The 14975-nt window shown below is 40.7% G+C and overlaps 2 protein-coding genes and 1 long non-coding RNA gene across 4 annotated transcripts; 2 read left to right on the forward strand and 1 right to left on the reverse strand.

Moving 5' to 3' along the window:
- Positions 1-3991: 3991 nt before the first annotated feature.
- On the reverse strand, positions 3992-5060 carry LOC124305524 (uncharacterized). The gene is made up of 3 exons (XR_006908401.1): positions 4925-5060; positions 4742-4847; positions 3992-4541 (listed from the first exon to the last, which is right to left on the reverse strand). It is a non-coding gene; the product is annotated as an uncharacterized LOC124305524 (long non-coding RNA).
- On the forward strand, positions 4991-7877 carry LOC124305522 (glycine-rich protein DOT1-like). 2 transcript variants are annotated; one of them, XM_046765072.1, is made up of 6 exons: positions 4991-5151; positions 5460-5522; positions 6226-6717; positions 6952-7164; positions 7317-7460; positions 7568-7877. In XM_046765072.1, the coding sequence occupies exons 1-6, from the start codon at positions 5082-5084 to the stop codon at positions 7606-7608; spliced, it is 1023 nt and encodes a 340-aa protein (XP_046621028.1). In that variant the 5' UTR covers positions 4991-5081; the 3' UTR covers positions 7609-7877. The 2 variants fall into 2 exon arrangements, with proteins under 2 accessions (XP_046621028.1, XP_046621027.1); XM_046765071.1 differs by having other exon boundaries at positions 6226-6645; positions 6724-7164.
- A 1361-nt stretch (positions 7878-9238) lies between these two features.
- LOC124305530 (spidroin-2-like) lies at positions 9239-13124 on the forward strand. The gene is made up of 3 exons (XM_046765080.1): positions 9239-9679; positions 10795-11140; positions 11283-13124. Exons 1-3 carry the CDS (start codon positions 9640-9642, stop codon positions 11797-11799), a joined length of 903 nt encoding a protein of 300 aa, XP_046621036.1. The 5' UTR covers positions 9239-9639; the 3' UTR covers positions 11800-13124.
- The last annotated feature ends 1851 nt before the right edge of the window (positions 13125-14975 follow it).

The raw sequence follows: 14975 nt of genomic DNA on the forward strand, positions 1-14975 counted from the left end.
AGTGCATGAAAGAATTTATTCCATTACTTTTCAAAATCTCTAAAATTTTCGCCAAAAATACTAAGGGGTTAGCCTTACTCATTTTCTGTGCAAAATATTTTCGGTCTTTAATTCGCTTTGTATGGCCTTTTTCTGACTGATTCGACTACCAGGAACTCAGAAAATGCAGCGAAAAGTGCGTAGGACCAACGGCAGAGAAATTACGACGTACAGAGCACCTGCTGAAAAATGGCGAAAACTCGGATTCTCGTTTTTTGGCTGCCAATCTTGATCCGTTGCTCGCAGCGTATTGGGACTACGCCCGATCAATTCCTCTCGCAAAATTACGTCGTAATAGTGCATGAAAGAATTCATTCCAGCACTTTTGAAAATCTCGAAAATTTTCGCCAAAAATACTAAGGGGTTAGCCTTACTCATTTTCTGGGCAAAAAATTTTCGGTCTCCGATTCGCTTTGTATGACCTTTTTCTGACTGATTGGACCACCAGGAACTCAGAAAATGCAGCGAAAAGTGCGTAGCACCAACGGCAGATAAATTACGACGGAAAGAGCACCTGCCGAAAAATCACGAAGGGAAAAGATTGACTTCATTATATTTTTTCAGTCCGTTGGTCGAGTTATTTGAAAAATGACGAAAGAAAGAACCCGATAAAGGGGGGAGCCTGCTTTAGAGGCTTCAAAAAATCTGTTTTTTCGAGAATTTTTTTGGGAAGGAAAGAAATGTCTGAGTAAAACGAAACTTCCAGGGTTCATTGTTTTGTATTTCAACAGTCTTTTGAATTTTTTCATTAGGATACATGTCATATCATGCCTGGTACAAGAATTTCACCGAGGCGTTTGCATTTGTCGTGCGGCGGGAAAGGTGCAGGTCGCAATTTTCATCTGAAACAAAGAAACCAAAAAAATTTTTACTTTTCAATAGTATAGCTTCTAGTTAAACCAAGAAAATTCCACAAAAAGTGAACAATTCAACAATTTTTCGCAATTTAAAAAAAAAAATCATTTTTGTCGGCAAAAGAATTCACTTTAGATTGTTCAACAAGTGGGTTAATCTTAACTTTCTCAAGGTTTTTTAGGTTCAACTAGAAGAGAATTTTATCCCGAGTACAATGCAATTTGTCTCGTTTCGATAGGACGTTTAGTTTTTTCCCTATCTATCCCGCCAATTAGGAAAAAGCGTAAAAATGAAAAACCGAGAAATCGTGCGTCAAAGTTTTCGTATATAAAAAATCGTAATTTTCTTGAACTTACCGCAATGATATGCTAATCAGCGATTCCTGGTCCATAGAGTTGCCCTTTAGACTCTTCAAAAAACTGGTTCCAAACTTCAAAAAACTGGTACAGACTCTTCAAAAAACTGGTTGAAAACTTCAAAAAACTGCTCGTATACCTGCTCGACGCTTGCTCACTATTTCTTCTGTAACTCCGAAAATATTCCGAATTTGCGTCTGAAATTTTAGGGACACATTCTTGGATAGTTTGGGAAGACATTTGTGCAAAAAAAAAATCGATTTTTTGAAGCCTGTAAAGCAGGCTCCCCCCTTAAGTTTAGTCTTGAGTCGCTACGAACAGCGGATTGAACAGTTACAACCGTAAAACGTACAATTTCCATTGTAATTTCACGACGTTTTAAGTGCCATTGCTGAATACCGTAGGGTCAACTTAATCTAGAAAGCATCATTCAAATTGATTCTAAAAGGAAAAGTTTTTCGCTCGATAGCAAAGGAAGGTTGACACCTTCGAATTTTTTCAGACCATTTTTCCGTGCGTTAGAAAAATCCTTGAAATAATTTATTTAGACGCTATACATATGTAGGCGTAATATTGCGAGAGCGAACTATTGTGCGTAGTCAAAAGTGGGTGCGATGCACGATTTAACAGGTACAGTCGAAAAAGCCATAAATCTTGTTTTATTACCAAATTGGCCAATTTAATTTTCGTTCCACGATATCTCTTGATTTTTTACATTATTTGTTGCATGAAAAATGCTTCTGAAAATCAGTTTAAGACAAAAAATGTGTCAGAACATGATAAATGAAAGAGTTCAATGGCAATGCTTATCATTTCGTCTGTTTTCAAGATTCACTGAACGTTGGAAAAGCATCATAATAGACATCTACTTACAAAGTCTTTTGAAGATCTCATGTCACTTACTCGTTCGGTCCATACTTCACACGCATTGGTACGTACGTACAGTAATGTGTATTAATGCTTTCCTATCTCGGCTAACTTGTTTGCGGTCCGAAATAAAATGCGACTTCGTTTCCATACAAATTATATGACAATGACTCCCATTCTCTCACGTCGGCAGCATCCTCAGTCATTGTCACATAATTCGTACAGAAACGAGGTCGCATTTTGTTTCGGACGGCAAACAAGTTTACCGAGAGGGGTGAACATTAATGAACATTACTGTACATCGTTTGATTAAACTACGTTAGACATGCAATACATTTTCTGATCTACCCGTCGCTCGGTATTTTCATCGGTAAATATTGCCCGTTCACTTGTGAATCACACACAGATATTCGTTTACTATCTCACACTCGCTCAGCCAGTTAACGGGTCATTGTATCAAGAGTCCTCATCTCAGGTGGCAATGACCCCTAAAACTATTCAACATTAATCGCGAGTTCGGACTCCTGCGTAGCAGCGCCGTGGCTGCTATGCCAAGAATTATTCTATTCCTTTTTTTCTTTCTTTCTTTTTTCTATTATCTACTCGAGTATCAATCACTCATATTATTTTTCAGTCTACCATTTTTTGCACATGCTTCCATTGTAGAAGTTGATTATCAGCTGTAACATTTTGCCGTGCAAAGGATTTGTTGCTCGTTCGTTCCAACTTACCTAGAATCGTTTGGATTTCCGACATTGAAGCTTTGTGGGTGTTTTTCATTACCGGCAACAATCAATAACGAGTTGATTGCCGAACATCTTATCGACAAGCAAATTTACCGTATATTTACGCACGATACTTGGAACACCTTGGACCTTGTATTTATCTACGTTCTTCTTATTCTGATAACTCTTAAATCTTGTTTCTCTTCTCGGTAAAACAGCGTTCGGAGATTTTTAGACGATGGCAGCTTGGTTGAAATGATTCTTGGAATCTCTTCAATATCTATGCGGACAAGATATAATTTCTGTATTAACAAGAACTCTTAACCATGAAACTGTTATCGACGTTTATTAGCGCAATTGACACATCGCCAAAATATTATTCGAAATTTCGCTTAGTCAAGGAAAATCTATCGAAAGTCATTCTTGCGATAGATAGGTACTTATATTCTATAAATACTTTCTGCGGTTACTCAGTTGTCATTTAAATATAATATGCGATAATTGCAGTTCGAAAACGCAAGCGTAATTACGTACACCGTAAACACGTGGCATGAATTATCGCCGATTTATATTACTTCTTCTCTTATGCCATATTTCAGCGAACAATAGCGATAAATTAATACGTAATCGTATATAGGAACTATTCTTATAACCTCGTTCATTTTTATACGTTTGTTTAATTGTAAGTATAAGAAAAAAATCTTGAACACAATGTAACGCAAAGCATTAATCACAGTTAAAGCAAATTTAATGATAATGATCGATTGGCATCAATCAGACGTTTAGTCAGAAATGTTATTATATTCTTGACCTCGAAAATCGGACCGTTGTCTTATAAGAATACTTTTTCCAATCTAAAAATCGTGAGTCCATATTGGTGATAATAATTATAACGATAATTAAAATATTATATCAAGTAAACGTTATGTTGTGAATACTTTTTTGCGGGTGTACGGTAATTGCAATTTACACAAGAGACGCGATTCTTGTAACTGTTAATAAGAATTCAACAGCCTCGGGGTAAATCTAGTAGACAGGAATTACGATGTAGCAAAGATATAAGAATATACGTTAATGCTACATACTTGGTAAATAATTCTAACGGTTATGTACCTGCTGCATTAATTATCGTAATTAATAATACAGCAGTTTTATGCAGTAGGCTGAGTAACGAGAATGTACGTTTTACATACAGCTATCATAACTCATGTATTTATTCGTCTTCGCATACAGATTTGCGTACAAAGGAGATGTCAGATATCTGAGATACAGCCAGTCGCCTTGAGTATCATAATCTCGGTCTCTCGTCGAGCTTGTTGTTCAACTCATGCACAAAGGTTTGTAACTGTGAATCGATTTGATCTATATTACTAGTAAGACTGAGCAAAGGATATGTTATTATCTGTACATATTTAAATCGTTATCTTAAATGTCAATTTCACTGTCCGAATCCGAGAAATATGAATGGTTCATACTTAACCATTAATATCTGTTTTTCTCATAAATTTTTTACTCTGTACGAAATTAATGTGAATCAATAAAATTCTGACAGCTTGCATTTTTACGGGCCTTGATATTCTCGTAATTCCGCCGAAACGATCAGCTGTTTACTCGGTGCGCAGCCATCTTTGTCCAGACAAGGTTGAAGCCCATAGCGAGATTCGCGATGGTTTTAACACCGTTCTTCCATTTTACTATTCTGTTGTTTTTACATTAAATTACAGATTAAAAAGATTTTGCAAACCGTACTTTTGCAGTCTAAATCGAGAAAAACATGAATTCCTGCAGCACACGTGCAATTGCAGCGGCGTTACAACCGATCAAACGACAATCTTGACAAAAATTAGTTTGGGTACAAGGAAAACTAAGGAGACGGGAAATATAACACGTAATGCATACCGATCCTCATGAAAAAGGAGACATTCTTCTTCCCTCGTCTTTTCTTACTTCAGCTTCTTCGACCATCCTCTGATCATTCGTCTTCTTGGACTTTCCCGAAAGCGATCTGCAAATTTAGCAGTAGATATAATTCAAGTACGATTGGATCATCGATCTTCGGCATAAATCCGTATGCCGATCCACCTTTGTGCATCGTCCTTTCACTGGTGGGAGAAGTTGGCCAAGATCGGTATATAAGCCATCGGTCAAGATCGTATTGGCATAGCGTCGCAGAGTTACGAATAAGATCAACAACGGACAGCGCCAGACACCTAGAGACATAAAACTCAATTACGACACGATGATGATCCTCGACGGCAGAGCGGCTCTAGGATTAACCCTCCTCCTCGCCACAGTTTGCGCTCGACCAGGTACGTCAAAAATAAACCTTGAAATCAAAGAAAACAAAAATAAAACTCAGGTATTCAAAATATTCCGCTCTAAAAATTGCTCATTATCTATCCGCCTGGTACAAAAACGAGAGCTTCCGGTTCACCGTCGAATGAATAGAATCGGATGTAGCATAATAAAATAATAGCAGCGATTCGTTCAAGCTTGCTACGTAAACGAGAATTTGCGAATTTGACGCTCGATTGTTCGTCCCGATCTTTTCTTTCTTTTTCAGTTTTCACTCATTCTGTTTTATTCTGTTTTTTTATTTTTTGCATCGCTGTTCCAGGTGGCTACGGAGTGAAGGGAGGACCCCACAGACAAGGACACCATCATGGAGTCGACGCGGAGCGTAAGTTAAAAATAAAAAGCGAAAAAAGATCGACTAACGTAACAAAAATAAAAAAATGCGGGGAAAATTAAAACGTTGTTCCTGATATTCTTTCCTGCGCTTAGCCTGATCTGTTTCATTGGCAAAAGTGTTAACGGTGCGAAAGGATGGTCCGACTCTCGCAAACCCTGCTAGTACCACTTCTCCAGACGCTATTTTACTCTGGGAATTCTCCACCGAATAATCGCGGGATCGTTGAATATTGTGAGAATCGATCGTTTTTGACAATCGTTCCTGATTCGCAGAATCGCGGTTTTTAATTTCCATATTCTCCTTACGCGTTTACTCTGACGTGCGGACGGTTTTGATTTTGTAAACAGAAAAAAAAACAGTATCAAAATGCATAAGTCGATTAATTACGGCCTAGTTCCATAGATTCGAAAACATTCGAGGCTTTTCGGTTTTTCGACCTCACAATCAAAGGTTTATTACTACCAATCCGGGATATTTCTGGTGAAAAATTTGAACCGAGTGAACTTATTCGAGAGATTATTAGACTTGAAGTAGTGAAAAAAATTATGAAAACGATCTGTTCTGCAAGAAGCTTCCTGTGTTTTTTTTTTCTTCTTTATTACAACCAAAGAAGCTCCAGCGAGTTTCTTTAATTCTCCGGGATCTCGTCCAGTCTAATGTAACGTTTGATTTTTTCTCCCACCTAAAACAGACGGAGAATCAAGCGCAAACGCTAATGCAGGTGCTGGAAGTATAAGCGGCGGCCCCGGCGGAAGCGAAGCAAACGCTAACGCAGATGCGAACGCGAAGGCTGCAGGAATCGGTCTGGCTGGCGGCCAGAGTGAAGCCAGCGCTTCCGCCACCGCTGAAGCCGGAAGCCACGGGCATCACGGCAACATTCGCGACAATGCTGGACCTGCGGGAATCGGCGAAGGGCTGACATTCGACAATCAGCATGTCCCAGGCGCGCCACATGGCCCAGGACAGGGCGATCAGCACGCCCATCACCACGAGCGCGAACATCAACACGGAGCAGGACTCGCGGCCCATGGAGGACCCGGAGTGTTCGGCGAAGAATCTTCCGGTGGCTTCGGAAGTCTGGCTCAAGGGGTGGGAATCAGCGGAGGCCAAAATGGCGAAGGATTCGTCCATGGATCTTCCGGTAGCGGACTAAGTTCGGCTCATGGGGCGGGAATCGGCGGGGGCCAAAACGGCGAAGCATTCGGCCATGGATCTTCCAGTAGCGGACTAAGTTCGGCTCACGGGGCGGGAATCGGCGGAAGCCAAAACGGCGAAGCATTCGTCCATGGATCTTCCGGTAGCGGACTAAGTTCGGCTCATGGGGCGGGAATCGGCGGGAGTCAAAATGCTGAAGGATTTGGCCATGAATCTTCCGGTAGCGGACTAAGTTCGGCTCATGGGGTGGGAATCAGCGGAGGCCAAAATTCGGGAAGTCTGCTGACAGGAGGTGGCGCTGGGTTCGGAGGGGACGCTCAAGGTCACGGTCAAGGTTCCGATGCCATCAGTGGTTCTGAGGCCAGTTCCTCGGCCGGGTCAAACAGCCAACAAGTCTTGGGCTCGAATTTCGGTGGTTCCCACGGAGACGCAAGTTCGGCGAATGCCGGCGCTTCGGCCGGCGCCCATGCAGGAGGTCAGTGTCAAGTTGACGCGCGTTTTCACAGTTCAGAAATTGATCATTTATATGTTAAAAACTAAAGGCGATCGAGTTTGATGCCCGGGCGATTAAATTTCAAGCGCTTGCATCGATGTCGTTTACGGTAATTGAGAATTTTTGTGACGCAGGAAGTGGAAGCCAATCTGGCAGCTACAGCGAAGCCACAAGCGGAAGTTCCAGCTTCGGCGGAAGCAAAAGCACGGCCGATAGCATGGCCTGGTCTTCCGGGGGCGAGAGCGGATCTTTAGCCTCCGCAAGCAGCAGTGCAAGCAGTTAGTAGACCATGATGATCTCTAAATTGGATACGCAAATAAGCCGATGATGGTTAAATGATTTTTTACCTTTTGTATAATTTATATTTTATTCTTCTATTTTCTAGGCCGTTCTGGAGGAAAGATGATTGGAGTCAAGGGGCGTTAAAACAGAGATGATGCGCGCGATCGGTGATTGCAACAAGTCCTACAAGAAAAAGATCTGGAACTTGGATACGTGCAGATAATTTATGGGCAAAAAAATCAGAAGCAATTACTGTATTCCACTATGAATGTTTATATATTACACGATAAGATAGCTAGCGAATAACAATTATTACGATTACGACGAATGTTTATCCTTGAATTTTATATAAGTCAATTCGAAATCGATTGTGATAAATAAAGATGTTTGAAAAAATAAAAATCAAAAATGTATTCCTGACTTATTTATTGTTCTATTACCCGTAAAATTAATTTATTCCTTTTTCATTGATCTATCATCAATCACATTCATATAACATATAATGTTGTACGAACAGGCATTATGTAAATGCGGCGATCTATTCACCGCAATCTGCAACCGTAGGCTATAATAAAAGAAAGAATGAAAAATACATCTCCTTAAGTTTTGTTTTCATTAAAAATATTTCCCGGCATACAAGACACTGGCTAACGAATAAATAATATACCGAATTGATTTGCACAGCGTATATGATGATGATAATGATGATGATGGCATAAATTCAACGCTAGAGGTACAATACCGAGGGTCACTTGTCTCTCGACTTGCTATTATCCGCGCGCTAATCATTCCCGACGTTTTTAATTAGCATTGTCTATCCGCTTAATCTAATGCGGAAAAAAATAGTATTCCGCCTGAAATTCACTTCTGTCACTGTGTTCACCAGTGCCACTGGGAATGTCCAACAGAATACGTAATGAGGCTGGGAATTACTGGGGCGCGTTTTAACGTCAGTTTGAAAAATGATACTACATCAATTCGTTTATTTTTTCATGTACAAATTAATTAAAGTAAAGACAGTAATTTCACATTCTAGAAGAAATTTCTGTTCGAAAAATTCTCACCTGAATTTAGGTGTGATCATGAAGTTGTAAAACTATACTCGATTTGATTTGTCTTCTCGCATTCTACTCATTTAGTATCGGATCACGACTGTTACTTTTTTCGATTTCATTTTCAATATTCTTCTTCCGGAGCATAAGAATCAAAGTTGTTAAACTTCAATTTTGTATTTCACTCGTGAACCGCGCAAGGCCGTTTTCAGTACCCGCTATATGCGACTATGCGGCTATTTTTCAAAGTCGAAGTAGCTGCGACTTGCTAATTTTCGGCGATAAGAATGATTCAAAAAGTACTTGAATTCTTAAACTCCAGTAACTCGCAGCGGCCTCGTCCTTCGTGACGATATAATTACCAGTTGCACGGTGGTTGAATTGATTACGCACAGGTTTTACCGTGATGCTATAATGCGACCTCGCCAATGAACTCGTTCACAGTCAAGTTTATGCACGGACAAGAAAAACCAACTCGGGCCTTTCACACTCACGGAAGCTACGGTTTGTCTGCCTGCAGTCGGGTAAATTTCACGAACCTCATGCATATTCATAATTCCACCTTACCACGCCAAGCAATTTACCACAAACTCTCAACTATTTTTATTCCCAACGCTTCTTGTTCTTCCTTTTTATATTCTTCGGAAAGTTTATTCTATTTTCGTATGGTTGGGAATGTCCTCCAGCGTACAGACGAACGCTTTCCATAGGGTCAAAACACGGTGCGGTCAACCGTCGAAATTTCGTCCGTGAGCCGTCTGCACCAACGGAATATTATTTCCTCCGCGTTATGTCCACGCATATACACAGGTATGTACACTGTACACACGTTTGGAAATAGAGAGACGACACAGAAATCGGGTATAAAACTGGAGACGGACACCGATGATGCTTCAGTCACATGACAGCCGTCCACTTGGCACAATCCACTCGAGACAATTAGTCCGAGAGTAATTATACGCACGTGACATTTCAAAAAAAAAACAAACAAAAAAAAAAAAATAGTCTAAACGTGTTTTCTCCAAGACAGACTGCGAGGAAACAAAAATAATTTGTCGTTGTTGAGAGGAAATATTTTTTACACGGCCTTACTAAGTGAAGAAGAAACACACGTACGAACAAAATGAAGATAATCTTGGCCTTGGCGATATTCTTTATATCAGGTAAGACCAGAGATCACCATTTCTTTATCTTCTTTTTCTTCTTCTTCTTCTTCTTCTTCTTATTTCTGCGCTTAAGCTTCAAAGGTAACAAATTTAATGCGATGCGAAAAATATTTATGTTTATTTGATCAACGAATACCCATCGGTGTATAGAATCTCACACTCACTGCTTAGTATACTCATAAATTACTGTTAAGTGGCTATTTGTTGCAACCAATGGAAATAAGCAACACTAACAAATACAAAATAGAAAAAATACGAAGAACATATTGCGCAATCACCGACCACGCATGTACATTGATATCTGCTTATTAAGAGTCTCATCGCGTTAAGCACTAAACTCAACTATTCCTGCCTGTATGTATAAGTGATAAAATAAAAAAAAAATTAAAAAATTAAAAAATGCCACTGCAGCACTGTAAGGAAACTGAATTTTTAAGTAGAACCTGGTCGTGTAATCGTCGAGACGACGACTTTTGGTGGGTTAAGATGAACGGAACTTTTTCTATCCCTATTTTTCGTACCTTCTTTTTAAGATTATTTTACTTGTTCTACCCGTCAACACTGAATATTTCAACGAGGCTCTTAGCTTCGCGTCAAGTTTTTTCTGCTTCTTATTTTCATTCCCAAGTGGGCAATTCGCCACAACGCATTATCGAGCATCTTTAATCCTGGTGATGGACATGTGTAGAAACTATCGAGAGGCACATCGGTCGTTCACTCCATCATATTCCATAAAAGCTAAATCAGAAGCTAAAGCAGAAACTAGAGCCTTTTACTAAGTTATCTGTACTTTCGTATTCACACAATTAACCTGAAACAGCCCACTGATAGCCCAGTTCTAGGTACCATATTCCTTAAAATTAAGCACGCTCCTGCATTCGGTCCCGTATAGCAAGAAACTTGAATTGGTTATGCCAATTTCTAGACTGTGCAAAATTGAAAGTCCACGTGTAGATTTCGTATGACCCGTTTATTTAACTGGAAAAGACGTCTGTAGCAATTTTTAGTCTTCAGACGTCAAACGACGGATCATAAACGTCATTTGGACGTAATTTTGGTTTTGGGCGGTATGTGTTATGATTGAAAGCTACAAAAAAATTAATTTCCCACAGCTCGATCGGAGTCTGGTTTCTATTTTCCTGACCAGTTGTCAGCGCACGCAGCGAGTCATAGCGAAGCCAGTTTCAACGGTCAGGGAAACGCTTGGGCCCAGAGCCAGAGTAACGCTGATGCCCAGAACAATCGGGACGGTGGACCCGGTAGACCCGGCGGACCGGGTCAATTTCAACCCGGAAATCCACCACCGCAATTCGCTGGTCCGAGCCAAGGAGGATTTTACCCCGGAAATAATCCGCCGCCTTCATTCGGTCCTGGCCGTGATCAGGGTGGATCAGCAAACGCCATCAGCCAGGCGAACGCGCAGGGATTCGGCGGAAACTATCAGCAAGCGGGACTCGGGTGAGTTTGAACGTTGAACTCTCCGTAAGTTCCTACTCTCGGAATACTGAAGGTGGAGCTTAGGTGGAAAGTTTTAAAAAAAGTCGACTGTCAAAGAAAACCGATCGCAAACCGTTAGTTGAATTATCTCCTTGTGTTGCAGGTTCGCACAGCAGGGTTGGAACTCGAATGGGTTGTCCAATGCGAACGCTCAGAGCCAGGCGGCTGCCCAGAGCAGCGGAAACGGCGGCTTCGCCAATTCTCAGACCAATTCACAGGCCCAAGGCGGATTGGCGCAGAGTCAAAGTAACGCGCAGTCTCAGTTGAGCGGATTCGACGGCAAAGGTTACCCGTACAATTCGATTGCAGGTTCGACTTCCGGTAGCCAGTCAAACGGCGCTGGGGGCTCGAGCGCTGCCAGCGCCGCCAGCGCAGCATCAACGAGCTTTGTAGGGGGCATTCCAGTCGCCAGCGCAAGCGCAGCAGCCGCAGCAGCATCCGCGGGAATCGGTGGCAGCGGTGGTTCGTCGAGCAGCGCCAACAGCGTTGCCACTTCGTCCGGGTTCAATCAGGGGTTCCAAAACGTACCCCGACAGCCGTGGTTCACCCAAACCAGGGTTGGCGAAGATGCAAGCAGCTCGGGCAGCGACAGTTTCAGCGCTAGCAGCGATGAGGAATAGACAAAAAAAAGACTGAATAATTTTGGGGAGCCTCTTAATCGGTGGGAGATTTTTACGTGAGCTCTAATTAAAACGAATCGTAATCGCAGTTTTTATCATAGTGAAACACGTAAAAAAAAAGTAGTTCTTCGAATCGTAAACAAATACGTGCTACGTCATTGCTTCATTCCTCACACCTTGGCGTATTTTAAGACAAAATGAACAAGCTTTGGATCGGTGGATTTAGACAATCCTATCTCGAGATATTGCACCTTGGAGTTTGGCACTAGCGCGAGTACCGCTAATACTCGCGCTAACGGCTGGAGATTTTAAACTGCGATATCTTGGGATTCTTTGGTCAGAAATCGACGATCTAAGGCTCATTGAAATTGATTGAACGCCTGCGTGAACAATGAAAAAGTAGTGAATTGAGAACAAAGGAAAAAACTTATAACTCGGCTTGTAATTTTTTCTTACTTGAGTACCGTGTCAGAGGGGAATGTAAACCTTTGAAAATTGCCGCTTCCACCATGATTTAAGATCTTATATAAATAGTCTGATATTACGGTATCTTAAAGCACGTGGTTAAAAACTAAAAAAGAATGTAATGATTAGTAGTTTAAAATAACTGAGTGGGTCCGCTTCATAATTACCGCGATTTCGTCTCTACTAACATAATGTATCACGCCTCTCTTAAGTTCCTTTAGCCAATTAATAGACCGGTCGAGTCGAGGTAGTTAAAACTTTGACTTTTGCATCCACTAACGAAAAATCTCATCGCTGAATTATCCGGGTAGTTACAGTCTTTGTTCATTTTTATCCAATCAATTTTTTTCGAAGGAAGCTCCATTCATAATATCTCCCACTTGATTGCTCTATTCATTACATATTTATTACTCTTCGGAAAGATCATCGGCAATGTATAAAATACAACTTCGCCACGATCGCGGAACGAATCGCCTCGAGCAACGATGATATTGCTGTAATATGCGCATATATGTGTTCATGTGTAACTTGCATGTAAATGTCAATTTGAATATATATTATACGTCTGTACCGTGTTAAGGAAGACCACAAACACTGAACAGCCGGGAAATACCCGATTGGATAATTTTGTACGGGTATATGCCGAGCCCCCAGGCTACAAATTCATCGAGTCAATCTTTTGAAAGTATCTACCTGTCGTCTCCTCAATTGGTACGCGGATGTAATGCCTTATAAATTACCACAAGCGGTATAAACAGTGGCATTATGCCATATCGCAGATACTATTTATTAACCAGCATACACGATAATTTATACAACCCCTTTTTTGGTTTCAATAAATGTTTATATTTTAATACGTATTTCAGTGTTAACAAGTTACATGTCTTTACTTTTACCCTGCACTCCTTTCCTCGTCACTCGTTTCTGTACAATTACATTACAAATAGTATTGAGCAAGTACTAATGTGTGCACTAACCTGCGAGTTAATTTCGTAAGTCCAGTTCTCGGTCTTGAGGTTTTCATTAAGAGGTGAAAAGTCGACCCAAACATGCTTGCTGTTAGTTTCATTGGAACGAAACATCACTGAACGATTGATAATCGCTCTGACTATTCGTACAGTCGAAATAAAGTTCGAAGCGCGTCTCAAACGGCGGCCATGTTGACTTTTTCGTAAATCCGGTCCGTCGTTCCGCTTTTTCTCGCTCGTGTCTACCCGTAATAAGAATCGATGCTTTACTGCTCGAAAATATCAATTTTTATCTCGCAATATTTATATCGAAATTGCGTGTTGTTATAAACTTATATTCGTACGCACGCTCACAATGATTCCAACAAGGCGGGACGCGTCATCTTCTTGCTTCTTGGAAAGCACGTAAACTCATGGCCAGTCGGTTACAAAAACATTTGATTGCGTCATCGATGACCGACTACACTCGTGTACCGATCGTGGCTATAATTATATCGGTACATGTGTCTGGACTTCTTGTGTGCCGTACTCGGTTATACGTGGTCAAGGATCACTGGGCGGGAATAAACGTTGTACGCATATAATACGCACACCTATTCGCATCAAAATAAATTTCTTACTCTTCTTCTTTCAATAAAATTCATTCGGCAAATTCCGAAACGAAATTACGAATCTTCATTCTCGCAAACTTTCTTGAATCGGTTTAAACTTTATGCGAAGAAAATACCGATTGTATGGTAGAAACTGATGACTGTTTAATGACATAATGTATAACCCAAGTATGACTATTTGATACCATCACCGGTATTACGGATATTACGAGTCGCTGGGAATTGTGCAAGTTTTTGGAAGATGGGAAACGTGATAAAAATACGTATGAAATAATAATTATACCGAGTTTTGAGAAAGTTTGCATATTCAATTCAGCCAGGCCTAACGACAGTTACGATTAGTTTTTCATTTTCTCCTTCTACTGTGGCATGAAAGTATCATTAAAGCTTGGGTGCATATAATTAGGGAATACTTACCGAACGCAGCCTTGGCTGGAATTGTGAGCAAGTCCGTAGGCGAAAACTCGGGGCCCCGGCCTCCGAAGTTTCTTTGGACAATTGGCATCGTTACGCGAATTTGCGAATGTCACTTCCTATGCTCGCATCATGTAATACGATGCGCCAAAATAGACAATTAAATGACGATTCGCTAGCTGTTTCAACACCCAACCCGACATTCTGGTTTCTCTTTCTGGATCAGCAGCTCACTCTCAAGGTTCGCGGGAAACGAATTTAGACCATTTTTTGTACACGGGCACCGAACCGTTCACAAACTGTATCCGACACTCTATGCGTACCTTATACCGCAAATTTATTCAACGCGGTACACGTATTAATTCGCATTGTTCGTTCCGTCGTCATAAAAAATACCCACAGCTCGTTTATCGAATTTTTTTTCTTCCTTTTCTTCTCATTTCATGATCAGAAGCGTAAAAATAATTCCCGGTTAGCCTTTTCCAGTATATTCAGTCTGCTAGCACGGTAATATTTTGTGACCAAACACATCTTTATTCGTACCAACGTTTTTTACCTCTAGATTTGATGTGCATTAAAAATGCTTGATAAAAGATGCAATTTTTTTCTTGAAAATTGGGGAATACTCTTCAAAATCACATTCAGAAGTTATCCAATCGATTATTAAATCGCGTGCTGTTCACAAATTATTGATATCCTTAATTTATATTTTCACATA

The sequence above is a fragment of the Neodiprion virginianus genome, chromosome 5 (assembly GCF_021901495.1).
Source record: "Neodiprion virginianus isolate iyNeoVirg1 chromosome 5, iyNeoVirg1.1, whole genome shotgun sequence".
NCBI lineage: Eukaryota > Metazoa > Arthropoda > Insecta > Hymenoptera > Diprionidae > Neodiprion > Neodiprion virginianus.